Below are 25,188 nucleotides of genomic sequence, written 5' to 3'. Positions count from 1 at the left end.
CACACATCATCCTTCGAATGCTACGCATGTCCAGCAATCAGCCGTAATTGATAAAACCGTACAGCAAATGACACATGGATTCGTAGCTCTGTTTGAAAAGGAACTCGATTAGATGCAATACAGTCTGAAGGAAGCGCTGTATGTTACATACGAATTGTGCCACAACAAAGAAATGGAACTAAGCTGATTTTGCTCAAATTACAGTTCGAAGCAGAAACAAATGGGCGTTGAATGGAGCGGATGAATGCTGAACATACGATGGAAAGCCGTCAAGATTGTCAAGAATTGGTACGAATCTAACTAATGCTTTTTCATTGCTAACAAGTTTTATCGGAATGTTCTCTTGGTACAGTTCTACATGGTGAGAGAGCTGACAGCAATGTGTCCAAAACGCATAAATACGGCATCGCATAAGGCAGTTATCGCATAAATATCGCGCGATAGTTTTCTGCTTGCGTTGCCGCAGTATACGATATTTCAATGGCCGTCATCTTGCGACGCTCGCTTGCGTTCGCTTCGTAATATGTTTTAAGTAATTCGAACGTGCGTCGTAAGACGGCTATTGAAATATCGTTTACTGCGGCAACGCAAGCAGAAAATTATCGCGCGATATTTATGCGATAACTGCCTTATGCGATGCCGTATTTATGCGTTTTGGACACATTGGCTGACAGGCAAGTTACATTTGAACAAAAAGCGAATGCTGAACATGCATCAATGCCTCAAACACCTGACGGTATGATGTTCTTTCTCTTTTTTCGAAACTAGACCATTTCAATATACTTAGTGAATTCCTTTTTGTAGAAACGTTCTGAAAGTCTATTGAAACATCACGACAGAGAAATCAACATTCTACGACCGAAGCAACTGCAAGAGGAAGACCTCATTGCAAAACCAGTCCAAACTAAACATAAATATCTCAATAAATGCCGATTTAATCGATCCCAAATGGAACAAACAAAATACAAAACTTTCGTTTCAATCGAACAGACTTAAGAAACATGAGCAAACTATGATGTCTCTCTAAATTCAACCATGATTTGTTTTGTTCGATTCAGTTCATTTCAAATACTTGTTTTCAAGTGAAAGTTCAATATTATGATTATGTGATTGAAAAGCCGAATCAATTGAATTAATTGAGATGAAGATTGAGTTTTTTTATTCCTTTCGTTTGCCTTATTATACTATCAAACATTTGTTTATATTCTACATGCATTCATTGGGTTTTTTAGTCTATATGGTGCGATCGATGTGCACCAAGCGTCGAAAAATTGATGGAATGGAAAGAAAGAAAATACAATTTACAAGAAAAAAAACTTGACTAAATTTGTGTCTTTGTGTGTGCTTCGTTGTTGTTGTTGTTGTTGTTGTTGCTATTGCTGTTGTTTGTATTGGAAAATTAACAAGAAGTACCGTGTAACACGTTCCGAGTCGGACAGTTGAAGTTCATATGTTCACCCTGAAGCTAATAGCCCCGCGGGGAGCCGAATTCTAGACGACGACGCCGATCTGCTCCCGCCAACGCCGCGGTAATTGCCTCGGCAATTGCCGCTTCTTCTACCTTCTTAGATCTAGAGAAAAAGTCACGAAAAACGAGAAAATAATCCAAATTGGGACACTGATGGTTTCAGCAAACAAAATCTCTCTTCATACAATTCGTTTTCTCTTCAAATCAATCAAGTATCGAATACCTTTCGTGTATACAGTTTGGTGACAGGCACTTCACGTCATCTCCTTCGTGAATTGTATCACAGCCATCACATTTTCGTTTGATGTTTGAGAGTTGGCGTTCTATCTCTTCGAATCGCTTCTTATTATTCGCGACTTCCACCTTTAAGCTCGCGACTTCCAATTCTAAAGTCAAATTTTTCTTCTCCAAAACCTCAACTTGCGCATCTGAAGCCGTCTTATCCGCCTTTAAGCCCGCGACTTCGCCGTTTAAGCGCGTGACTTCGCCCTTTAAGCGCGTGCCTTCGCCCTTTAAGCGCGTGACTTCGCCCTTTAAGCCCGTGACTTCCAATCCTAAAGCCAGATTTTTGGCCTTCAAACCCGCAACTTGCGCATCTGAAGCCGTCTTATCCGCCTTCAAGCCCGCAACTTCCGCGACTAATCTTTTGACTTCCGATTTTAAAGCCACATTTTCCGCCTCTAAAATCGGGATTTTCGAGATTTTCATCTCTAAATCTGCGATTTTAGCTTGATACGCATTATCCACTGCATCAATATTACCGTGGAAACCATCAACATTACTGTGAGCAGCTCTTACTGCAGCTTTGGTTGGATCAATCACGGGTCCACTGTCGTTCAAGCTGCTCTGACTATCATTGTTGCCATTACTAGCAGCTGAATATGGAATTCCTTGCGAAGTCGACATTTGAATGGAAGATAGCTTTTGAAATGGAAAAAGAAACAAATTCAATATTATCAGTAGAGTATCGCATTAAACGCTGTTGTCAAACACAACACAATAGTCAATTCAAAACACAATAATTATTGGATTTGACAAAGCGCGTCTCTTTTGCAAACGCTATTATATTTGCGCATTTTTTCTTCTTCATCATCTTTCGATACAGGTAAATTCAATTTTATTTCGCTTACTTATCACCGATTTGACAGAAGAAAACGCACTCACAAAACTACCAAGAACTGTACCATTGCAGTAATTTAAATTGACTAACTAGAGATAAATGAGAAAAGAAAGAATTGCGAAAAAAAACTTGAAATGAAGAGGCGAACGCAATGAATGTTCGGCTTCGTTTTCTTCTATAACTGTTTCGGCAAAATCAAATGTACGAAAATGATACTAGCTGCTGTTGAAGAAATAGCGCTCTTTTACTACGGCTACACGGGATTTTCATCATAAAACTAACACAAATTTTTTGCGAAATTCTACATTTACCGCACAAAAATTCCACAAAAATATGGGTCGAATGGCAGTTATTTACCTGGTTTTATTGACAAAATCGCAATGGATGATGCTCCAAACGGGCGACTTTATTGAATGCTATTTTTGTCGTTTTGGTTAACAATGCGCACAAATGTTCGGCTGAAGACTACTTGCTATTTTCGAACTATGGTTGCATATTTGCTACATAAAGTATGTATGCGCTGTGCTTGGAATGCGTTCGTGTGTGCGAATGTGTATGTGTGTATTCGTGTGTTTGCGATGTTGTGTGAAATGGTGAAATGGTGTTTTGGTGGGAATAAAACATGCATATACGCCGTGTGTATGTATAGGCATGTAGCATTGTGACCAACTATCAAACAACAGGTGATTTTTGTTTTTGTTTTTGTTTTTTTTTTTCTAATCAAATTGGTGTTTTTTCTGCATGCTAATAAATGCAAATATAATGAAAAAGATCTGTCATGTTTTCGTTCACCTCTGAACATTTCTCTCAAATGATTGAGATTAAATCTGTGTTTTTCGGGTTTGTTTTTCAAATGCATTTCTGTGTTGCAACTTCAAAATTTCGTATTCCAAATATGGCAATACTAAGAGTTTTCTACCCAAGAACCAAATATGGTAGGAAAATGACACATGCACGTTGCATGTGTTGATACGCACACACATATACACGTTCTTTTATCGGAAATATTCTTGACTTTGACAATTCGACAGTATTTTTATGTTTACAAATTCCGTGCGTTTGACGTTGTTTGTTTGCTTCGTTTTTTCGTTGTTCAACCTAATTTTCCCAAAATCAAATTAGCAGAGAAAAAGCTAAAAGAAAGAAAATGGAGTAAGATTTTGTGTTGATTTGATGATTTAAACACGGTGTATGATTTTGTAATTTGAAATCAATTCATCCTTTAATTTTCGATAGTGTTGCAAATGGTGATGAAAATCAACCTTCGAATGCGACGGATGTCCAGCAATCAGCCGTAATTGATAAAACCGTACAGCAAATGACACATGGATTCGTAGCTCTGTTTGAAAAGGAACTCGATCAGGTGCAATACAGTCTGAAGGAAGCGCTGTATGTTACATACGAATTGTGCCACAACCAAGAAATGGAACTAAGCTAATTTTGCTCAAATTACAGGTCAAAGCAGGAAAAAATGGGCGTTGAATTGGAGCGGATGAATGCTGAACATACGATGGAAAGCCGTCAAGATTGTCAAGAATTGGTACGAATCTAACTAATGCTTTTTCATTGCTATCAAGTTTCATCGGAATGTTCTCTTGGTACAGTTCTACATGGTGAGAGAGTTGACAGACAAGTTACATTTGATCAAAAAGCGAATGCTGAACATGCATCAACGTGTCAAGCACCTGAAGGTGTGATGTTTTTTTCTCTTTTTTCGGAACTAGACCATTTCAATATACTTACTGAATTCCTTTTTGTAGAAACGTTCCGAAAGTCTATTGAAACATCGCGACAGAGAAATCAACATTCTACGACAGAAGCAACTGCAAGAGGAAGACCTCATTGCAAAACCAGTCCAAACTAACCCACAGTGATCATCGATTTCGATTCAAAATTAAAATAAAGCAATACATATTTCGTATATTTGTTAAATAAACACATTCAATTAGTGGAAATGATGTGTTTCGTTTCATATCTACTTTCGACAGTATGATCGATTGGACTGAATTTCAAATTGACAGCTCAATTCTATGCAGTGAAGCTTTTTCATTCATAAATAGGAAAAATACCACATATAAGAAATCCTTTGAATAAGGCTTCTCAGACGGAGAATTCGATAATTTTTCGATTCCAAAAATAAAATCGTCCACTTCAACAATTTTGTGGGCAATAATTTTGTGTGGAACATCTCCGCCAGTACTCATACACCTGAATCATAATAATCCATTTGTGATTGTGATTTCAATTAAAACAATTTGAATTATTTTTCAGATATTTATTCATACCGTTAGTAAAATACGGTAAAATTTCTTAAAAAATGAGGTAGCAATCGGGTTGATAAATATATTTTCATCGATTTTTGTACTTATTTCCAATCGCATGACAAAACATAAATTGTAAAACCACGAATACAAAATGGAACACATACGGGCGAGTAAGTTAGATTTTGCATTGTTACCGGTTCGTTGATTTAACACACAGTTCGGCAAATGAGTCTTCAATACTTTGTAGATTGATGTCGATTTCTTGATCCATCAACAAAGCTTCTTGATAGGTTGGAAGTCCAGCATCTTTTAAGAAAATGTAAAAATAATTATGTTGAAAATTGGCGAGAATATGTATGAAATTCTATCTCTACACAAACCATCGTCGGGGAAGGGAGGCGGTGTACTGGTATAAGTTCGAACCGACACTGTATCGTCATCCGGAAAAACTGGAGCTGATGATTCCAATTGCGGAGGTTCCGTTGGATGAATAGCTGTCGCTAAGGCAATAGGTGGAGCACTAAGTAACGTTCTTCGAGGATGATTTTCTGTTGCGGTACCGTAGAATGGTATAGTTCCAATTGTTATTGGTAAACTAAGTGAAACGGCAACTCTCTGGCTTTCTCTGAAATCTCTGGCTGTGCCTTTTATCTACAAAATGATTGCAACAAATGAGAAGTTCATTTGAAAAAAATTATGGGATTCGGCAAACTTACCGACACTACGTATCCAATTTTGATGATTCTACTCGATTCAGTATCTGTGGGTGGGATCATTGGTGGTACCTTGATGCTAACAATAGGAAAAGTTTTATATTGTTGCTTTCCACATATCCAACTACCACAGATCCGTTTTTGTACCACCGTATACTCAGTTTTTCCCTGTTCGCTGTTTGTCGACTTTAAATACATGGTTTGCTGTAAAGTAAACAGTAAATCATGCATTGGTGAATGTATCATACCGCGGTTTATATTCTACCTACCCTCAGAATGTATACAGCAAAGTGGTATACTGGATAGTGAGTTGTGTTATTAACTGAAACTTGAACATAAATACTTTGACCATGAGCATATCCACCGGACGGTAAATGAGCTGAAACACAAATTTCTCCAGAATGTCGTAATGTCTGTGCTTTTCTCTCAGATACTGGACCCTAGAAAAGAGCATATACAATGTACACATTTATTTGTTGTTCAACGTAGGATTGAATGAAATGGTAAAATTTACTCGTATTGCTGGAAAATCATTCAAATTGACAGGCTTAAACACGAAAAATTTCTCTTCGAATTTTTTATCCGGCCACAATGGTATGCGAAGAACAACATTTGCAGTATATTTTATGTGACCATAAGAGCCCGAAAACGATGATGGTATATCAAGCGGTAAGGTACATGTGAAACTGTAATCATACGTTCCGACTGGCAAAACTTGATTTTCACCTATCAATAAACGTATTTCCAATGTTATATTTTGTTTACAATCTAAGAAAGGCACACTGAACCACACGAAATTCGCCGTTACCGTTTCCATCTACTAAACACTTTCTTAAATCCAAAACATCCTCATCTGCTGTGTAGTATCCGTTTATGAAGAAACGCACATGCGCCGTTCCACGCAAATGAATGTAAATTCCACGAACTTTTATTTCTTCTCTCAACTTTAGTCGCACTGTTATGTGCAACTTTTGACCCGAGAAAACAATCTTTTGTGCATTGTTCTCAAAATTGATTAGACATGTGGTTGGCATTCTAAAATGTAACGTCTATTCCTATTTTCACACTATTTAGCTCCCCTCATGAAAGAATCAAACGTTCTGTTTATTGATTACACAAACATATTGCAAAAATATTACTTTACGTATCAATTATTGAATTTGCACAAATCTGCATTGCTATTGGTTTGATGTTGTTGCACATTATTCCTGAAACTTGAACCAAATTTCTACTCGTAGAATGGAATGTTGAACGAAAAAACGCAAATAATTTCTAGTAAATTTATTTATCGAATGAATACGAGAAAGTGGCAACACGTCTGAATTTCATACCATCCACATTTAAACTGGGATAAGGAGTCGAGAGGCAATGTGCTTGCGATGCGGCGTGCGTACTCAAATGTTTTTCTTTCGAAAAAGGAAAATATACTAAACTTACGGACTTTGCGTGCATTGTACCAAGCATGCGATTTCTTTCGTTTATGGTACAGAACACTGACGAACCGTCATAAAGTCAACAGTTGGACACAACTATTTCATATTTAATGAAAGAAGGCCATGTTTGAATATGTTCAAATTATAACTATTGGAATTCTGTCAAATATGTATTTCAAATTCAAATAATAAGAATAAGAACTCAAAAATACCAACATAAATCAATTTTTCTTATTGAGTCTGACTTTCTATTTCTGCGACACAAGATGCATTAGTTCTTACAAAACTTAATGGGAAAACAAATAAGTAGGCCAGATTCAACAATGTTGCAACACTTGCTGGTTGCAAAAAAAAAATGAGACAATAGCTGCATCAATCAATGATAATATAGGTTATTCATTTATTTTTTTACTATTACTCTTACTCCATTTAGAGAATTAACCGATCTTACGAATATATAATTTATATTTTTAGAATATTTCTGCGTTCAGTACAAAAAAAACAACAAACACAAACGTATGCCACTGCCAACGCCAACCGTTTGAGAAATATTTCTTTATATTTCTTATCGTTCATCTACACTAGACTGTTTTCCATATCTGCAAAATATAAAAGGTGTGCTATCAATTACCGATCATGATATTCAGACTTCTCGAAAAAACTGTTATAAAGTTAATTATTGAAAGTCAATTGCTACTCAGTGTAATAAACAAATACTTGCGTGAGGCTAACTTATGTAGCACAAACGGCGATCGGCCGCGATTATCTGCATTCTTTTGTGCACATATGCAAACAATATCCCATTATTCTGGAAGTTTTTATTAAAAACAAATAAATTATATCTGAAAATTGACTATATAAGCAACAAGTCTGTCGACTATGACTTTAGTCCGGTTCTTTTTTCATAGGCTTATCATTTTCGAGTGTAAAACAGTACATTGTTAACGGCACAACGGTTCATTCGGAATTGAGACGGTTCAAAAAGGCTATTGTTTCTACAGAGGGGTCCGTTCAAATATTCCAATATGAAATAATACTTATATCCATAAAAAAAGTACAATTCCGAATTGTAAAAATGAGTACGGCACATGGCAGTATATTATTGGGACGTTATAGAAGATTGATTGTGTTTATGTTCAGTGTTATTGGGATATCCATTCTCTTTCTTGTTGCCTTTCATAGGTAAAAAGCAACGTGCAATTTAAAAACCAAACACTTATACGTAATGATCAAATGCATTGTACTTTACTGAACTCGGTTTTGGTAGCGATAAAATGCTTCGACTTCATTGCAATTCTGGCAGAGTTAATACAATTCTCTTTTTCTTGCTGTTCAACTGAATAAAAATAACTGATATTTTTAGTTCATAACACTAAGTCATGTTCAGAAGAAGAATAAAATACTTATTTTGATAAGGATTGTTTTGCAGTAATTTCGAATACGGCTCAAATGATCGCCATGAATTGGAAGCTTGTCCACCAACTCCACCTAATCGTCTTGGCAGAATCCTCATCGATTTGGAAGAAGAGTCTCTTGACATCGTCGAGTCGCGTCTGAGCCTTTCGTTGCAGCCAGGTGGTTGGTTCGCACCAAAAGAATGCAAGGCAAACGATCGTGTTGCTATAGTTGTGCCGAAGCGTGGACGAGATCAAATGCTGCCAATCCTGCTGAAAAACCTCCATCCAATGCTGATGAAACAACAGATTGAATATGGAATCTATGTCGTAGAACAACCCACCGGCCAAGACTTCAATAGAGGAGCTCTATTTAATATCGCCTTCAAAGAGGCACTAAAGATGAAAGAATGGGATTGCTTCATTTTTCATGACATCGATATGATCCCGTTCGATGATCGAAACTTTTATAACTGCCCATCAAATAAAGGTCCACGACACATGGCGGTTAGTCTTGATAAATGGGAGTTCAAGTGAGCTGTCTCAATGCCCTTATTAGTAGTAATGTTCTAAATTATCTTATTCATTATCGTTAAATTCAGACTTACTACCGAGTACCGGAATTACTTCGGTGGTGTTGTTGCCTACACAACGGAACAATTTGAACGAATAAACGGGTTTTCGAATCTATTTTGGAACTGGGGTGGTGAAGATGACGACCTGTTTAAAAGGTGATAAAAATGGATTTGAAATCGAATTGGTGAGTGTTTAGTATTTTATTTTTAGATCTAAAAGCGCTGGTTTCAAACTTACAAGACCAAGCGCTGATATTGCTGTCTACCAGACACTTCCACATCCTAACGAGAAACGCAACCCTGAACGGTAACAGCCAAATGGATATTCTTAACGAACTTATAGAATTCTATTCATTATTTATTCGTTATCATTTTAAGGGATGATCTATTGGAAAAGTCTGAGGAATATTCAAAATTCAGTGGTTTAAATTCGTTGGAATACCAGATAAAATATTTCAAAATCAAACCAACTCACGTACATATCTTTATTGAACATGATATTGCAATGAAGGCTAGTCAAACATGAATTTTATTTTTAAAAATATCTGCAAAATATTTGGTTTTTTAAACCCAACAAAACGCAGCAAGCAAAATTGCGGCATCCGTCCACAAATAAGAAATGACAAAAACATTTATTTTCAATATATACATATGTATAAATAATCGACAGAATTGAAACCAATCGACAGACTACTAAGCAATAGTCTTCACAATCAGTCTGAGCGAATAGGCTGCAAACGATGGAAGAAAACGTTGAAATAAATGACGGCTGCGATCATCTGTATTTTGGTTCCACAGGCTGTTTGCATATGTAGAAACAACGTATTATTTTTATTGCAATTTTTCGTTGCCATTCTGCAAATCGACTGTGTCTTTAGTCTTAATGTGTTTTTGAAGAAGAAAACATGAAGAATTTTTAATTTTATAAACTTATCGTTTTGAAGTGTAATACCTACAAAGTTCTGATCTAAAATTTAAGTTAATTTAATAAGACATTTTCTATGGTCGGACATAATACTACTAATATTCAAATACAATAACTTTCCAAATTGTAAAAAAATGATTACTCAATGTATCAAATTTTTTGATCATTACAAACGACTAATTGTGATTATTATTGGTGTTAATGGAATATTCACTCTCTTTCTTACCGCATTTCATAGGTAATGAATAACGTGAAGAAAATTAATAATGATCAAAATTATTGGATTTGACTTAACTTTGGTAGCAATGAAATGTTTTGGCGTAATTGGCAAATTTAATATGAATCTGTTTTTCTTGCTGTTCAACTGAATGCAGCCGATTTAGAGCTATATATTGTATTTAATTTCTAACTCTAAGACTATGTCGCGTTCAGAAGAAGAATAATCATTTTGACGATGAATTTTCTACAGTAATTACGAAATACCAACACAGCGAATTTCAATACTGAAGGAAGAAAGCTCGAACAATTGCCATGAATTAGAAGCTTGTCCACCAACTCCACCTAATCATCTTGGCAGATTCTCCATCGATTTTGAAAAAGAGTCTCTCTACATCGTCGAGTCGCGTCTGAGCCTTTCATTGCAGCCAGGTGGTTGGTTCGCACCAAAAGAATGCAAGGCAAACGATCGTGTTGCTATAGTTGTGCCGAAGCGTGGACGAGATCAAATGCTGCCAATCCTGCTGAAAAACCTCCATCCAATGCTGATGAAACAACAGATTGAATATGGAATCTACGTCGTAGAACAACCCACCGACCAAGACTTCAATAGAGGAGCTCTATTTAATATTGCTTTCAAAGAGGCACTAAAGATGAAAGAATGGGATTGCTTCATTTTTCATGACATCGATTTGATTCCGTTCGATGATCGAAATCTTTATAACTGTCCATCGAATGAAGGTCCACGATACATGCCTATTGGCATTAATATATGGGATTTCATGTGAGCTGTCTTAATGCCTTTATTTGTAGTATATTTCCTAAATTGTTTTATCCATTATCATTAAAATCAGACCTAGGGATGGAAACCAATGCGGTGGTATTATTGCGTTTACAACGGAGCAATATCAAACAATAAACGGATTTTCGAATCTATTTTGGAACTGGGGTGGTGAAGATGACGACCTGTGTGAAAGGTGATGACAATTGATTCGAAATTGAATTAGTATTTATTATTTCATTCTATTTTTAGATGTGATTTTGCAGGCTTTAATGTTACAAGGCGTAGCGTTGATTTTGCCGTCTACCAGATGCTTCAGCATCCTCAGGAGGTATTCAATCCTAACCGGTAACAGTCCATCAAATATTTTATATGAAATTATAGAACTGTATTTATTATTCAAATGTTGTCATTTTTCAGGTTTGACATATTGGGACAGGCTGCTAAATACAACAACGTCAGTGGTTTAAATTCGATAAAATACCATATACAGGAATTTAAAATCAAACCAACGCACGTTCACATTTTTGTCGATCCTTCTATTGTAAAGGAGGTTAGTCAAATATAATAGGGGTGTTGCTACAGGTTGAGAATCGTCATTTTTTTGTAGTAAATGTGATTACGGGACCACCTGAATAGCTGTAAAAGTCTTACTTTTAGGCCTGTTCATTTTTAAGTTGGGTTTCGATAGAATCAACGTTTGTTTTGATATACTTTCAAAAATCCGTGACATTTTTTGAAAAAACATTTCTTTGAAATTATTGCCGATCATCATAAGGTGACGAGATTTTCAACACCTTTAGAAAATTGATCAAAAAGTTTGGTTTTGCAAAGCAATCGCGCAAGTGTTTTAGGCGAAATTATAGCTCTGAACATTATCTATCCAACGGAACCATACACTCTTCTAAATGTTTACGTTCGACAAAGTTATGACAAAAACAACAAGTGTTCCCAACCTGCAGCAAAGTCCCCTATGATTACCCAAGCGCGACTCCACACTTAGCTTCTAAATGTGACACCGTAGTAAGTGTGGGCAAACGTTTTGCGGATAAGCGACAAAGAGAATGGAAACAAGTGCGCGTGTGGTAGTGAGTAGCCTGATGCGATGCTTCTCAATGTAGCGACTAATACACGCGCACTTGTTTCCATTCTCTTTGTCGCTCATTCGCAAAACGTATGCCCACACTTACTACGGTGTTACATTTAGAAGCTAAGTGTGGAGTCGCGCTTGGGTATATATAATTAAGATATCGGCAAAATTATTTGATTTTTTTAGGAACTCGCCAAGATGTATGGATAACTTCAGTCTCATGTTGAAAAAAGTGAAGCCAAGATTAAAAGTCAAAACCTCTAACATATATGATGGAAACAAAAATATATAAACCTTTTTTTATTACAATTAATTTTGTTAATTTATTTCTACAACATTATTTTACACTAAAGTTCATGTCTTCGAGAATGTTTTCACATCGTTTGCATATCGATTGATCTGATGAAATAGCAAAGCGACGACATCGATCGCAAAGCTTCTTCTCGATGTCATGTTTTTCTATACTCAATTTAGCACTCGGCGATTGAAGCAATTGGACAGATTGCACCTGTAGAACTTCGCACAAATGCGAATCGTTATGCGTTTGTCCGTCACTTGGATGTAATTTCTGAAGAAATATTGGAAGAATTTTAGTATTTGGTTTTCATTTTATTTGTTTTTTTTTTTTAATTCTATTCAAATATGCATACCTGCAGTTCTTGAATTTGTTCAGCCGTACCAGATATTTTCACATCGAAATTCCACGTGGTTTTCGTTACATTTTCTCTCAGTATTCCAGCTACCTGTTTCACAACCTTCATAGCCTCATCAAATTCGGAGTTATGCCAATCACTTGGCACGGTAAATTGATGCTTAAAAAATGAATCTGTCTTACAATAATAGCTCCATACCTCCTCCACTAAATGTGGTACGATTGGCCAGAGCACTTTATTCAAAATGCAAAATTGTACGAATAGAACGTTTAATGACTGTTTAGTCTCTTGCAGGGGATTCGAGTAAAGTCTGTCTTTGATGTTGTCGATGTAAAAGGCAGACAAATCATCCGTGACGTATTTGTTTATGTTATTGATATAAACTGGAAACCGATGATTTGATGCTAGATACTCAGCCTTTTCATCGAATTTCGCTAGTGAATTCAGAATATACGTGTCTAATGGCGAAAGTGCATTGAGATCAATGTTGAACTTATGGCTTTTCTGCGCATCGGTAGATTCCAATTTCTCAACATATCCAACCAAGTATCTCAACACTTTGCGAATCTTCTGGATTGCATTGGCCGATTCTTCGAATAAATGCGGTTTCACTGACAATGGTGATTGACCAATGAGATGGGCTGCCACCCACCAACGAAGTGTATCCACATTATGATTTTCTATTATATCCTTTGGATTTATCACATTTCCCAGTGATTTTGACATTTTTATTCCTTTTTCATCCACGGTGAATCCATGCACAAAAATTGACCTATAAAATGTGGGGTAGACGGAAGATTTTCATTGAGTCAAGAGTTCAATAGATTGATTAACCGATTTTTTTTTGTCAAATTATTATTACTTGAATGGTGATATGCCTCTTGCCGCCACACTTGTGATTAAAGACGATTGAAACCAACCAGTGAATTGATCATAGCCTTCTAAGTACAAATCAGCAACGTTTGGTTCGTTCAATGCATACGACCATGAAATGCCGGAATCAAACCAAATGTCAAGAATGTCCTGAGAAAGGGAAAATTTGTTCAAAATTAAAATAAAATCGAAAATAATATTAAAATGCGCATGAACATAATGAATTGAACTCGTTGAAACGAATAAGTGCATTGTATGCTTACATTTCCCTTCACAATATCATCCGCCTTCAAATTCAGTCTCTTCAGTTCATCCGCTGGTATCAAGTCTTTAACATCTTTTGCCCACCAAAAATCAATCGTTCCATCCCGTTGGAGTAATGTGTTGATGTGATTGATAATATTCTCCGATGTGATAACTTCACCGGTGTCCTTTCTATAGAAAACTGGTATGGGAGTTCCCCACACACGTTGCCGTGAAATGCACCAGTACGGTCGTTGCTTGATTTTCTGTGACAATTGATTGTCACCGCTTTTCTCCACCGAAGACGTAGTGTAGATATTTATTTTCTCAATTTCAGCCAGTGCCGAATCACGAATGGCCAAAATGTCTATGAACCATTGGTGTGTTGCATTTATAATAACGGGCTGCTTCGTTCTCCAGTCGATTGGGCAGCTGTGGGTTATCGAGCCCAAGTGAACTGTATCCTCTTTGATATGGTCTAAACAAAGTCGATTTCCATCAGCGACAATGTCTTTGCCTTGAAGGAAATCTGGTGCGTCACGATTGTATTTGCATTGAGTGTCGACCAGACATTTCTGTAAATCCAAACCGAATGTAAGTTAAAAATGAAACGAATAATAACACAGTAGGGAATTGTTAAACTCATCATAATTCATTGAATAAAGTTGCATCAAGTTGATCACTTACAACCGGAATTTTCTCCGCCAAACACACGAGATAATCGTCGAAACCGTGCGATGGAGCTGTATGTACTAGGCCTGTACCAACGTCAGCTGTAACATGACTACCCTTCAAAAATGGCAGCTCCGTGCTTTTGTCTATCGGATGCAAATATGTACAATTTTCAAACTCTGCGCCATTCAAACTCGCGACTTCTTCTAGATTAAATGATTCCAGTGATTCTTTAAGTTTTGGTATCAGGTCGGTTCCAATGATGTAATATTCGGGTGCATCATTAAGTTTTACCACCGAGTACTGCAGACTAGAATTATAGCAAATGGCCTGATTTGCTGGAAGTGTCCAAGGCGTTGTGGTCCATATCAAAGCATATAAATCACCATATTCATCGTATTTTTTCAGCGCATCCGACACATCGTTCAGTTTGAATCGAATGTAAAGCGATGGACTGACATGATTTTTGTTATATTCTAATTCAGCTTCGGCTAAGGCGGTCCTAGATTTCAAATCAAAAATCCATTTGAGTTTTATTTATTAAAAAAAACATTACTCATTAGCGTTCTTGAACTTACTTTGATGACGGTGACCAATAAACGGGTTTCAAATCTCTGAATATTAAATTTTTGGCATACAACTGATGGAATAAATTCAGTTGGTTTGTCACATAGGCAGCGTCATATGTTCGATACATATTTTCCATTTTGTTCCAATCGGCTGTGATGCCCCATGATTCAAATTCTCGCTTTTGGTCTTCGATCGTTTTCGTTGCAAAATCTCTAGCTAAACGAACATGATTGGATTGTTTTGAACAGAGATGGAGTAAATGTATATCAATTCGTTGAATTTACTGTACTCGGTACAGTACGGTATATTTACATTGATTTACCTTTGCGTTAAATAACGCGTCCGCTCTCACTAAAATATGAGTTGACGCATGTGCTCCGCGCGTTCAACGCAAAGGTAAACGTTTAAGTATATACCGATACACATTTCCATACACTTGCGGTAAACGATCAACCATCTCTGGTTTTGAAAATGGCTTGGGAATTACTCAAACAACTATCAAATTTGAAAGAACAATCTGCACATATTGTCAATAAACTTAGGAATGGAAATTTAAATAAACCACTTCAAAAACTATACCATTTGCACGAATCTCCAATGGACTCATTCCTTCTTTCACTGATTTCGCTTTCATTTCAATTGGCAGTCCATGACAATCCCATCCCGGCCGATAGTGTACTCGGTGCCCGTTGACGATTTGCAAACGAAGAATTATGTCTTTTGAAACCTGCAAAATGGATAAAAATGTGAATGAAACTGTTTCCATATTGAAATGGGTGATCTATATTTGGTGAGTGGGAACCTTATTTACAGCATGACCCATGTGAAGCTCTCCATTTGCATACGGCGGTCCATCATGCAAAACAAACTCTTTCCCATTCAAATGTTTACGTTGCCATTCATACAGTGGCTTCATGTGTTTCTGTAATTGGATGACATTCAATCGATCAATGAAAAGTTTGTCGCATGGAAATTCTCTATCGATCGCTCATACCTCTCTGATAAGACCATCATGTTCGGCTCTTTTCGTCTTCTTAACATAGGCCGGAAATTTTGTCACTGGCATGTTCAGTGTTTTTGAATAGCTCGTTGCGAACTGGCGGCATTGTAACCAACAATTTCGACTCGTTGGATGCAACAAAATTTGGTAAATTAATGACATATTTATCACAGAAAACAAGAATTAAAAAATCATTCAACAATTCAAACCAAATGAACTGGTCATTACGTTAAAAGAGGCCGAACAAACTATGAAGACTGTGGTTATGATTAAATGATAATCTATTGTTATGACATTTAACTGTGGTTCACCTAACCACACTTTTTCAAAGCGATTTCAGAACGGTCGCGCCAAATTCAAAATGTACTTAATTGAACACTGGAGCAGAGAATCGAGTGTTTGTTCGTTTTTTTTTTGTTTGAAAAAAAAAATACAGGGTTTAGTAATAGTTAAAAATCAACAAGCAACCAGACGAATTGAATTCGAAAATGAATTAAAAGAAAAACTAACTTTGAAACATATAACATTTCTGCATTCAGCCATTTAAGCAATCAGACAGGCAGGCAGTCAATCAAAATGAGTTTGAATAAATCTATAACTGCAAATAATCCATATGCCACTCATTGCCATTCTTGCAAAATGGATAGTTGCCACAAATAAAGATAATGAAACAAATAAATTGTTGTTACAAATCAAATAACAAAAGTTGCGATAAAACTATACACATTTTCGGGAGAATCATTTATTTTTTCTGGATATATCATATGCACTAAGATATGTTTATTCAAATACCACTTTATTGATTCACCAAGTGATTAACATGAACAACGTTTTCGTTTTCTAGAAGATCGTTTTGGTTCCGGTTCCAAACTCAAGCTCGCAAAGTCTGGAACATCACTCTAAAATGTAAATTGATGAACAATTGGTTTTTTTATTGATTTATATTTGCGTACACAGGCACATACATACCTCATTTATTTGCGCTATTGCTTTTTGAGCAATGGTCTCGAAAGCAAGTTGAACATTGACACCTTCTTTAGCCGATGTTTCAAAGTAGGGAATATTGTTGTGTTCTTGACACCATTTCTCGGCATTTCTCGTAGATATCTTTGGGGAAAACGTATTATTTGCATTTGATTCGATGATAAATAAACTTATTCACTTTGTGACTTGTTACAAAGAATCTAAAACATGTTAATTACCACTCGATTTTCCAAGTCAATTTTGTTGCCAACAATGACGAACGGGAAGCTATCCGCATCAGGTGGATTGGCTTGCACAAGGAAGATATCTCGCCATGTTTCCAAATTTTTTAGGCTATTTGCATCCGTTACATCAAATACCATCAAACAGCAATCGGCTCCACGATAGAATGCAGTTCCCAGCGACTGATACCGTTCTTGACCTGTGAATTTATTGTGTCAGTTGAATTGAACCGAAGTTGAGAAATTTTAATACATACCAGCTGTATCCCAAACCTGGTAATTAATCGGAACACGAGAAATATAAAAAACGCAAACATTAAAAAAAAAGACTTTCATGAAAATTAAAGTCAATCTGTGTATCAAAATGTCCTCAATGTGATTTTTACCTGCAAAGTAATGACACGATCGTCAATCATTACTTCCTTTGTTAAGAAATCAACACCGATTGTCGCTGAAATGTACATTAAACGTTAGTCTTGCTTCAAATTTTCCACTCAAAAAGAGAACCACTTGCAACCACCTTTATATTGATTCGAGAACTTCTGACTCAAATATCGATTCATTAGAGACGTTTTGCCAACGTTCGGATCACCAAGTAGGATGATCTTCAACAGGATTTTTCTGCGGCTGGCCATTGTTTAAATTCTTCACACGTCAAAATGATAAAATAGCAAAAATATGGAAACAACCACTTGTTCCAGTGATTCTGATTTCAGCTCAAACTGTAATAAATTCTGAATGAAATAATAAACTCGAGCTAAAACTGTGTGAATCATTTCTGTGTGAATCATTTATTTTTGTTTTAAATTATTTTTCGAATTTTCATTTCTTTCTTATGAGTCAAAAATTATTCACACTTATCAGAATATTCGTTATGTGTATTTTAAATCGAGATGCACTCTTTTGGGTGTATTAGTTGCTACGAAATATTGATAGTATTAGTTGCTCAAAACGCTGGCAGATTTTTTATAATTCTACTATTAAATAAACGGCACTAGCAACAATAGTCAAATCAAATAAATTAATTTACTCATTTCAATTTTAGCAAAGTATTAATAAATTTTTGGCTGCGACTAACTGAATATGTGCCACCATACCACGAAGCGGATTTGAACTATCAAATACACCCATGCTTTTTGCATACTTTTCGAGTTGTGACGACTATCTAAAGTTGATAAAAACTGCTGTTATTTCTCCGAAGTGCTATGTGATTATTTAGTAGAGAGAAAATGTCAAAATGTCGTTCATTACATTTATCCAATTATTAAAAAACAAAATGAAAATGGGAGAGCATGCAATTTTATTCGTTCAAGGGAATTAAGGTAACAACTGTTTTTCATAATCAAATAGAATAAATCGTTGGCGATTCACGAAAACAAAGAAGTGTTTTCTAGTTCGAACAATTTTTAACAAATCTCAATAAAATGCAATTTTTCATTGAGCTTCCTATTACATATTAATTTAATTATTCAAAATCATATTTTTGATCGACTGACAAGTTTTATAAACTGATGTATAGCTTAAAAAAGGTGAAAAATGAAGAAAATATCTACTTCATCTTTTTACGCCTTTTTGCGAGTTTTTGCGAGTTTTGCGAGCGCGAGTGCTCGTAAATCTTCCCTTGTCCAATTCGGAATGGTTAGTATTGTGTATATGACTTTTAAACCTCAAGACAGAAAAAATCAAAAGAATGCTCGGGATCCGGGCCCTGAGTTAATGATTTTGGAACGCAGTGAATTTCCAAATGCGGTGACAATATAAGCGGAACCGATGTTTATCGCTAGTGTGTGAATTCTAAAGCACGATAAGAGGATTTATCCACATGAAATGTCTTCAGAAAATCCAAACATACTGCTTACCATTTCAATTATATAAACATGAAAAAATTTCATCAAAACAATAACAGAAACAAACAAATAAACTTGACAAATTCAACTTGACTTTTAAAAAAAGGGAGCATCCATTCATGAGCGTAAAACTGTGTCGTTCGTTTCATCTATCCCGTCGAATGAGTCTGTGTTTTTCGATTGAATTCTATTTTATTTTGGCTTTTGTTTATACAATTTATATCGAAAAGTTTGCTTTGGTATATGTGCCTCGTTGTTGTTTATCCTTTAAAAAAAGTCAGTATTTTGCCACTCTGCATCAGTTGTAGAAGTCAGGATAGTTGATTTCCCTAAGATAGACATTTAAAATAATTTCTGAGTCGTTTATTTGAACTTGAATCCTTTTGAATTTCTGAAGACGAAAACGAAAAGTTGGCCTTGAACAGGCATCCGCTTCTTGAGAAAAACCAATGGCTGCCGATCGAAAACATTCTTTCCCTGTGGATTTTTTGGATTTAAAACTAAATTGATAATTTAGAATCGAATACATACCAGCCGTATCCCAAATCTATGAATTGTCACAGCAATTGAAAAAAGAATTCGAAAAAAACGTCAACTATTTTTTGGAAGCTAGTCGAATGGAAGGACTTTTGAAAGTTACCTGCAAGGTAACGATATGGTTGTCAACCACCACCTTTTTTGTCAACAAATCGACTCCAATTGTTGCTAAAATGTGATACAAATCAACCGTGTTCGTTATAGTTAAACATGCAGCTAAGTTTCGATGCTTCGAAATACGTACCATTACAATTGTTACGAAATCCTTTTCTCACATACCGCTTCAACAGTGAAGTTTTACCAACACCATCATCACCTAAAACAATAATTTTTAAAGACACTTTTTCTCTTTTAACCATTTTTTCACGCTTATTTACTATTCTAAGTGATAGAGAACTAAAATGGAGAAAGTACGTTGAAGCAAAACAAAAGATTTGTCAAGAAAGGGCTACAGATTTGGCATCAAGTACAGTAGGTTAATTAATTGTTTATGACTCAAAAGGTTTATGGTTTTTCACTCATACAATTTTCAGAAAAAAATAATCGTCAAATATCCCATATGGGATTTTTTTTCTATAAAATATTTTTCTTACGTTTGTAAGCTTCGGTCGGCTCATAGTAGCTTTGCTAGTTGTAAACATTTTTATCGAGCAATTTAAATTCCATAAATCACATCGAAAACAACAAAATTGAACGCAATAAATGATGATAAATGTATGACTTTCGTTATGAATATCATGGTGGTGGGAACTTTTACTTCAGTACGGTGGACTTCCTCGCATAACAAACTCTGTTTTATTCAAAAAATTTCATTTTCGTTCAAACGATGATTGAAAATATTTTCCCGTATTTTTCTATATGTTCATATAGACACTAATTAATAATGGTATCTTTTACCGTCGATCTTCAATTGTGCCTAAATAACGAAATAAGAAAAACTAAATTGTGATATTTTCAGTTATGTAGATGCAATGTTGTATGTGACAAAAAATTACTGTTCGATCGCGCAATAACAACCTTACTTCTGTCGAACACTATGGACAAACAAATCGAAAACACAATTGTAAAATTAAAAAAAAAATGAATTAAAAAATTGCACTCAAAATAAACACATATCAAAACGCATCGTGCATTTGCTTGATAACATGTAAAATCTTTATTTAATATTAATACACCTACAAATATGTCAATTCATACTTCACACCCTAAATATCTGTATGTTCATCATTTTATTTTTTGTATCTATGTTTCGACTTTTCTTTTTCATTTATTTTATTTATAATTTTATTCATTTATTAAATCTTATTGTAATCATAACTAACGATTCAAAGATTAATTTTTTTTTGTTATCCTTCATCTTCTTCTTTTAATATTTTACGAAATATTTTTCAACTGAATTTTTCTTCACAAAACAAACAAAATGAATAAAAGAAAAGACTGAAAATCAAATCGAAATCAAAAACAAAATAGAGAGAGAAAAGTAATGTTAGGCAGAAATCTTTTAAATTTAAATGTTAACCGAGTTTGTTTCGATGGAGACATGTAAATCGATCGTCGCTTTTGGTTCTTGGTCGAACTGAATGACGGAAAAGAATGAAATTCCATGCGTTGTTTTGTATCGACATTAAAGGTAAAAGATTGTTGTTGTTTTTTCATACGCAATATAATTTTTTCTAGATCGCATTTTTATTTATATCATTTAATTTGTTGAATGTTTTATTTTAAAGAAGTATGAAATAAAAAAAGGAGTCCTATTTGCATTAGCCTGTCGTGAATTATATATATGAACCAAGTGTAGTGTATGAAATTCACACGATTAAATGGTTGTTTAGTTGGTTGGTTACTATAATTATCCTTTACAATTGTTTCATTTTCTGTGTGTGTGTGTGTGTGTGTGTTCTTTCATTTCTCTTGATTTATTACATTGGATTTGCAGCACTACTGTAGTGATCAGGTGGTTATGGTGGTTGTTGTTGTTGTTGTTGTTGTTGACGTCACTTGTATTCATATATGTTCCGGATGTTTCGTGCATTCACTGCGACTTTTAACTTATTCATATATCCTTCATTTTATTTCCTTTTTTTGATTCTTGATTTTTTTTTTTCATTTATTTTATTCTTTTTTTTATTTTGTAGTTATTTCCTTTTTGATCTTTTGCCGCTATAGAAATTTATTAGCATGGACAGTTATCAGAGTTTCTGGGCCGATTGTTTTGGTTCGACTCCAATTGGATTCCCGGTGGAAAATCGTTGAAACCATCCTAAAATTAATTGGTTTTTTTTTCATTAGTTTCTTTTTTTTCAAATGAGGAATTTAGTTGATTCGCAGAGATTGCGATTGATTGTTATACTCACCTCACTCTCTTGAGCTAATGCATTTTTGGCAATCGTTTGGAAAGCACGTTCGACATTGATACCTTCTTTAGCCGATGTTTCGAAGTAGGGAATATCGTTTTGCGATTGACACCATTGTTGAGCCCGTTTTGTGGATACCTACAAGCACAAGTGTTGAACGATTTGCTCACAGAAAAAAATCCCCAATTTTTTTTTTCTTATTCAAATAAATTTTGTCCAAATTCGTATTGTTCAACATTTTTAAGTTGAAACAATGAAAAGTGATTTTTATTTTTTTGAAAATGATAGAGTTTTCTAGTTAAACGAAGCCCATCTACTTACCGATCGATTCTCCAAGTCTACTTTGTTGCCAAGCACAACGAATGGGAAGTGTTCCGGATCACGTGGACTGGCCTGGATCAGGAATTCATCACGCCATGAGTCTAAATTCTTGAACGTATTCGGTGCAGTAACATCAAACACAAGTACACAACAATCGGCTCCACGATAAAATGCAACACCTAAAGACTGAAATCGTTCTTGACCTACAAGTCAACCGAAAAAGATATGCTTTAAATATGCAGATAAATTCAAACGCAAACAATGATTAACAATATACATACCAGCAGTATCCCAAATCTATGGAATGTTACAATGTAGTTGTGGAAAACATGGGCAGAAAAGATAATAAAAAATATCCGATATTATTGAAGTGAATGGTGGTTTCCGCGAAAACATAATATCGATGACACATACCTGCATAGTTACAACACGATCGTCAACTACTACCTCCTTTGTCAAAAAGTCGGCTCCAATCGTGGCTGTAATACGATGCAAAACAATATTTCATTATTTAAAAAAAAAACAAACGGGAAAAAACCAGCGCATTTTTTTATCTCGCACATTCGACCGACGTACATACCTTTGTATTGATTCGAAAATCGTTTGTTCACATATTGGTTCATCAGCGACGTTTTGCCAACACCACTTTCGCCAAGGATGATGACCTTAAGTAGAACTTTCTTTCTGCTTGCCATTTTTTTTCAAATTCTGTAACGAACAAAACGCACAAATTACATCAAAATTCAAATTGAATTAAAGGGAAAATGTGCTGATGGGCGGAACTGTGTAATGAGTATAAAATTGTTGTTTGCGTTCGGAAGAGAAGCGAATTCGGTTCACATTTATTAATACATAAAATTAATCAGTCGCCCGTATAGCGATGTGAATTGGAAAAAGGAAAAAAAAAAATAATATGATAAGCACTGTGCTGCAATTATGACTGATGTCGTTCAATAACAGAGTAGATTATATGTATAATTGGCTTTGTATGCACGACGTTTTCTTTTTTTTTCCTTCTATTTCGCTGTGTATTTTAAGTGAAGCAGTGCGAGTAACTACATTCAATGTAAACTTCCGAACTTACTTTCTATTTATCTAGTCGTATTTTCTGTTGCTAATCAAATCACACAAGATAAAAAATATTTTAATTTTAAAAGCTAATAAATTCGTTTCGATGTGGATTTGGGTAAATTATTTCGTTCTTCTTCTTTTGCCGGAGATCAGACAATAAACGTGATATTCAGTTGATTTATATGTAGAAACATAGCGTTGACAACAATGAGATTAATGAACAAATCACTGTTCACGAGTCACAACGACAACAGCAGCAACACACGAGAAATGTTACATGAAAACAAAATTGCCACTAAACAAGAAAAAAAATGTCACACAAGCGAAGCAACGGATAATGCTGAAGCACAAAATATCATATGATCACACGTAAAAGTACGACACACACACAAAGAAGGAGACACGTATGAATCGTGCATCAAAACCGACATGTACACATGGAGAAATTACGTCGAATAAAGAAGATAAGTGCTATTCAGCACAATGTTATTCAACAACAAAATGTGCGGACGCTTGAATGTACAATGGAAATTGGTCGTCGTTGCCGTCGATTTGGCTCTCTCTCTCTCTCTCTCTGTGCGCACAATGATCGAAACGGAGAATTGAAGCCCCTTTTTCAACTGAAAAATTGAAAACACAATACACAAATGTGTCTCACAGCACACAGAGCGCACAAATCTAATTGTGGAATGCAAATTGCGTATTGGCAACGAAGGATTTGTTTTTCGTCATCTTTTTTTATTCCGTCTTTGCAATGAAGTTTAAACAAAAAAAAAATATCGTCATTTAAAGTTGTGTGAGTGTGTGTCTACAATTCCATATGATATGCTCAACAACAGTTTTTTGTTTCCTTCAAATAAACGCCCTTCTTCTACAAAGCAAACGAATGAGAGAGAAAATTTGCTTATCTAAACATAAAACAAATATGAACGATTCCCGTTCAAATCGAATTCAGCACCATATCGCAAATTGCATGAAATTTAACAACATACACAGAAATTTTCCGTAAATAAATGTGCACTGAATAAAACTTTGAACCCCGGATACAACGCAAAATACGTATTAACTAGCTTCGACAAACTTATCAAGTGCTCCGTCTATTTTTTTGTTTTGTTTTTTGTTTGATTAATTTCAGCAATAGCCACTTTTCGCAATTGACATTAGAAATAAAGCAATCTCTACGAATCAAGCCTGTAACTAAACAAAGAAAACCGTATACTTTGCTTCCCAATGAATCATACAACACTTTTTTTCCTTTGTGATTCCGTTGTTTTGGTGAAAGACAGTAACAGCAACAACAGCAACAACAACAGCAGCACGAAAATAAAATAACGCAAATATTCGACGGAATATTTAATCAACAGCACACTTAATACAGATTGTTGAAAAAATAATGACGATAGAGTGTATGTTATGAATGGAATACTTTCGCAAATACCATTGAAAACCACTAGAAATGGATTGTTTTGATTTCGTTTGCAATGAAAAACTTTACCAATTCGTACAGTTGTGTTTCACTTGGATGCTACTTTGTTCTCTTTTTTTATCCAATTTTATTCCAGCTTTTCGTTTCGACGTTTGTTTTTGTTTTAATTTTTTTGTTTTTGTAATAATTGAATTAGATTTTTTTCGTTTTCTCTGTATCGTCGATAAAATCGTATGATTTCAGTAAATATTTGGGTGGTTTGTTTTGGTTCGCTGTTTTATTTCAGAATGTTTCGTTCAATTTATATAGCACAGCGATAGGTTTTTTTTTCACGTCTTTTATTCCCACACTTCGCCCCTTATTAAACAATGAAAAGACAGCACGAAAAAGTTATGACTCTTTTCACTGACGTTGTAGTTTATTTATTTTCTTATTTT

General features: G+C 35.2%; 8 protein-coding genes across 15 annotated transcripts; 3 read left to right on the top strand and 5 right to left on the bottom strand.

The window, feature by feature from the left end:
• Positions 1 to 1,127: 1,127 nt before the first annotated feature.
• On the bottom strand, positions 1,128 to 3,116 carry LOC129578897 (uncharacterized). The gene is made up of 3 exons (XM_055468158.1): positions 2,946 to 3,116; positions 1,692 to 2,389; positions 1,128 to 1,571 (listed from the first exon to the last, which is right to left on the bottom strand). Exons 2-3 carry the CDS (start codon positions 2,372 to 2,374, stop codon positions 1,466 to 1,468), a joined length of 789 nt encoding a protein of 262 aa, XP_055324133.1. The 5' UTR covers positions 2,375 to 2,389; positions 2,946 to 3,116; the 3' UTR covers positions 1,128 to 1,465.
• Positions 3,117 to 3,530: 414 nt separating this feature from the next.
• Positions 3,531 to 4,543, top strand: LOC129578899 (uncharacterized). The gene is made up of 5 exons (XM_055468160.1): positions 3,531 to 3,740; positions 3,825 to 3,977; positions 4,044 to 4,128; positions 4,193 to 4,279; positions 4,349 to 4,543. Exons 1-5 carry the CDS (start codon positions 3,736 to 3,738, stop codon positions 4,460 to 4,462), a joined length of 444 nt encoding a protein of 147 aa, XP_055324135.1. The 5' UTR covers positions 3,531 to 3,735; the 3' UTR covers positions 4,463 to 4,543.
• A 427-nt stretch (positions 4,544 to 4,970) lies between these two features.
• On the bottom strand, positions 4,971 to 6,960 carry LOC129578895 (arrestin domain-containing protein 2-like). Its single transcript, XM_055468155.1, has 6 exons — positions 6,374 to 6,960; positions 6,080 to 6,291; positions 5,835 to 6,005; positions 5,569 to 5,769; positions 5,233 to 5,503; positions 4,971 to 5,158 (listed from the first exon to the last, which is right to left on the bottom strand). The coding sequence occupies exons 1-6, from the start codon at positions 6,597 to 6,599 to the stop codon at positions 5,043 to 5,045; spliced, it is 1,197 nt and encodes a 398-aa protein (XP_055324130.1). The 5' UTR covers positions 6,600 to 6,960; the 3' UTR covers positions 4,971 to 5,042.
• Positions 6,961 to 8,050: 1,090 nt separating this feature from the next.
• Positions 8,051 to 8,929, top strand: LOC129578892 (beta-1,4-N-acetylgalactosaminyltransferase bre-4-like). Its single transcript, XM_055468149.1, has 2 exons — positions 8,051 to 8,180; positions 8,428 to 8,929. Exons 1-2 carry the CDS (start codon positions 8,074 to 8,076, stop codon positions 8,927 to 8,929), a joined length of 609 nt encoding a protein of 202 aa, XP_055324124.1. The 5' UTR covers positions 8,051 to 8,073.
• A 261-nt stretch (positions 8,930 to 9,190) lies between these two features.
• Positions 9,191 to 12,292, top strand: LOC129578891 (beta-1,4-N-acetylgalactosaminyltransferase bre-4-like). 5 transcript variants are annotated; one of them, XR_008689148.1, is made up of 7 exons: positions 9,191 to 9,274; positions 9,346 to 9,789; positions 10,362 to 10,892; positions 10,963 to 11,085; positions 11,142 to 11,237; positions 11,310 to 11,442; positions 12,166 to 12,292. XR_008689148.1 is itself a non-coding variant. In XM_055468146.1 (6 exons), the coding sequence occupies exons 1-6, from the start codon at positions 9,708 to 9,710 to the stop codon at positions 12,187 to 12,189; spliced, it is 978 nt and encodes a 325-aa protein (XP_055324121.1). In that variant the 5' UTR covers positions 9,657 to 9,707; the 3' UTR covers positions 12,190 to 12,292. The 5 variants fall into 5 exon arrangements, 3 of the variants coding, with proteins under 3 accessions (XP_055324121.1, XP_055324122.1, XP_055324120.1); XM_055468146.1 differs by lacking the exon at positions 9,191 to 9,274 and having other exon boundaries at positions 9,657 to 9,778; XM_055468147.1 differs by lacking the exons at positions 9,191 to 9,274; positions 9,346 to 9,789 and adding an exon at positions 9,894 to 9,912.
• Positions 12,275 to 16,307, bottom strand: LOC129578890 (isoleucine--tRNA ligase, mitochondrial). The gene is made up of 9 exons (XM_055468144.1): positions 15,985 to 16,307; positions 15,793 to 15,912; positions 15,570 to 15,717; positions 14,999 to 15,206; positions 14,436 to 14,922; positions 13,769 to 14,323; positions 13,495 to 13,655; positions 12,630 to 13,404; positions 12,275 to 12,547 (listed from the first exon to the last, which is right to left on the bottom strand). Exons 1-9 carry the CDS (start codon positions 16,150 to 16,152, stop codon positions 12,317 to 12,319), a joined length of 2,853 nt encoding a protein of 950 aa, XP_055324119.1. The 5' UTR covers positions 16,153 to 16,307; the 3' UTR covers positions 12,275 to 12,316.
• Positions 16,308 to 16,717: 410 nt separating this feature from the next.
• Positions 16,718 to 18,011, bottom strand: LOC129578889 (ras-related protein rab7-like). Its single transcript, XM_055468143.1, has 6 exons — positions 17,716 to 18,011; positions 17,582 to 17,646; positions 17,453 to 17,468; positions 17,193 to 17,395; positions 16,960 to 17,097; positions 16,718 to 16,889 (listed from the first exon to the last, which is right to left on the bottom strand). Exons 1-6 carry the CDS (start codon positions 17,828 to 17,830, stop codon positions 16,806 to 16,808), a joined length of 621 nt encoding a protein of 206 aa, XP_055324118.1. The 5' UTR covers positions 17,831 to 18,011; the 3' UTR covers positions 16,718 to 16,805.
• Positions 18,012 to 20,711: 2,700 nt separating this feature from the next.
• Positions 20,712 to 25,178, bottom strand: LOC129578887 (ras-related protein rab7-like). 4 transcript variants are annotated; one of them, XM_055468137.1, is made up of 7 exons: positions 24,821 to 25,178; positions 22,835 to 22,962; positions 22,669 to 22,733; positions 22,536 to 22,551; positions 22,255 to 22,457; positions 21,934 to 22,071; positions 20,712 to 21,839 (listed from the first exon to the last, which is right to left on the bottom strand). In XM_055468137.1, the coding sequence occupies exons 2-7, from the start codon at positions 22,947 to 22,949 to the stop codon at positions 21,753 to 21,755; spliced, it is 624 nt and encodes a 207-aa protein (XP_055324112.1). In that variant the 5' UTR covers positions 22,950 to 22,962; positions 24,821 to 25,178; the 3' UTR covers positions 20,712 to 21,752. The 4 variants fall into 4 exon arrangements, with proteins under 4 accessions (XP_055324112.1, XP_055324116.1, XP_055324115.1 ...); XM_055468141.1 differs by lacking the exon at positions 24,821 to 25,178 and adding an exon at positions 24,567 to 24,777; XM_055468140.1 differs by lacking the exon at positions 24,821 to 25,178 and adding an exon at positions 24,318 to 24,502.
• Between the last annotated feature and the right edge of the window lie 10 nt (positions 25,179 to 25,188).

This window comes from Sitodiplosis mosellana, unplaced genomic scaffold (assembly GCF_009176505.1).
Source record: "Sitodiplosis mosellana isolate CC-2019 unplaced genomic scaffold, AAFC_SMos_1.0 Smas_scaffold_6226, whole genome shotgun sequence".
In the NCBI taxonomy this organism is placed as follows: domain Eukaryota; kingdom Metazoa; phylum Arthropoda; class Insecta; order Diptera; family Cecidomyiidae; genus Sitodiplosis; species Sitodiplosis mosellana.
This window is presented reverse-complemented; position numbering and strand designations above follow the sequence as displayed.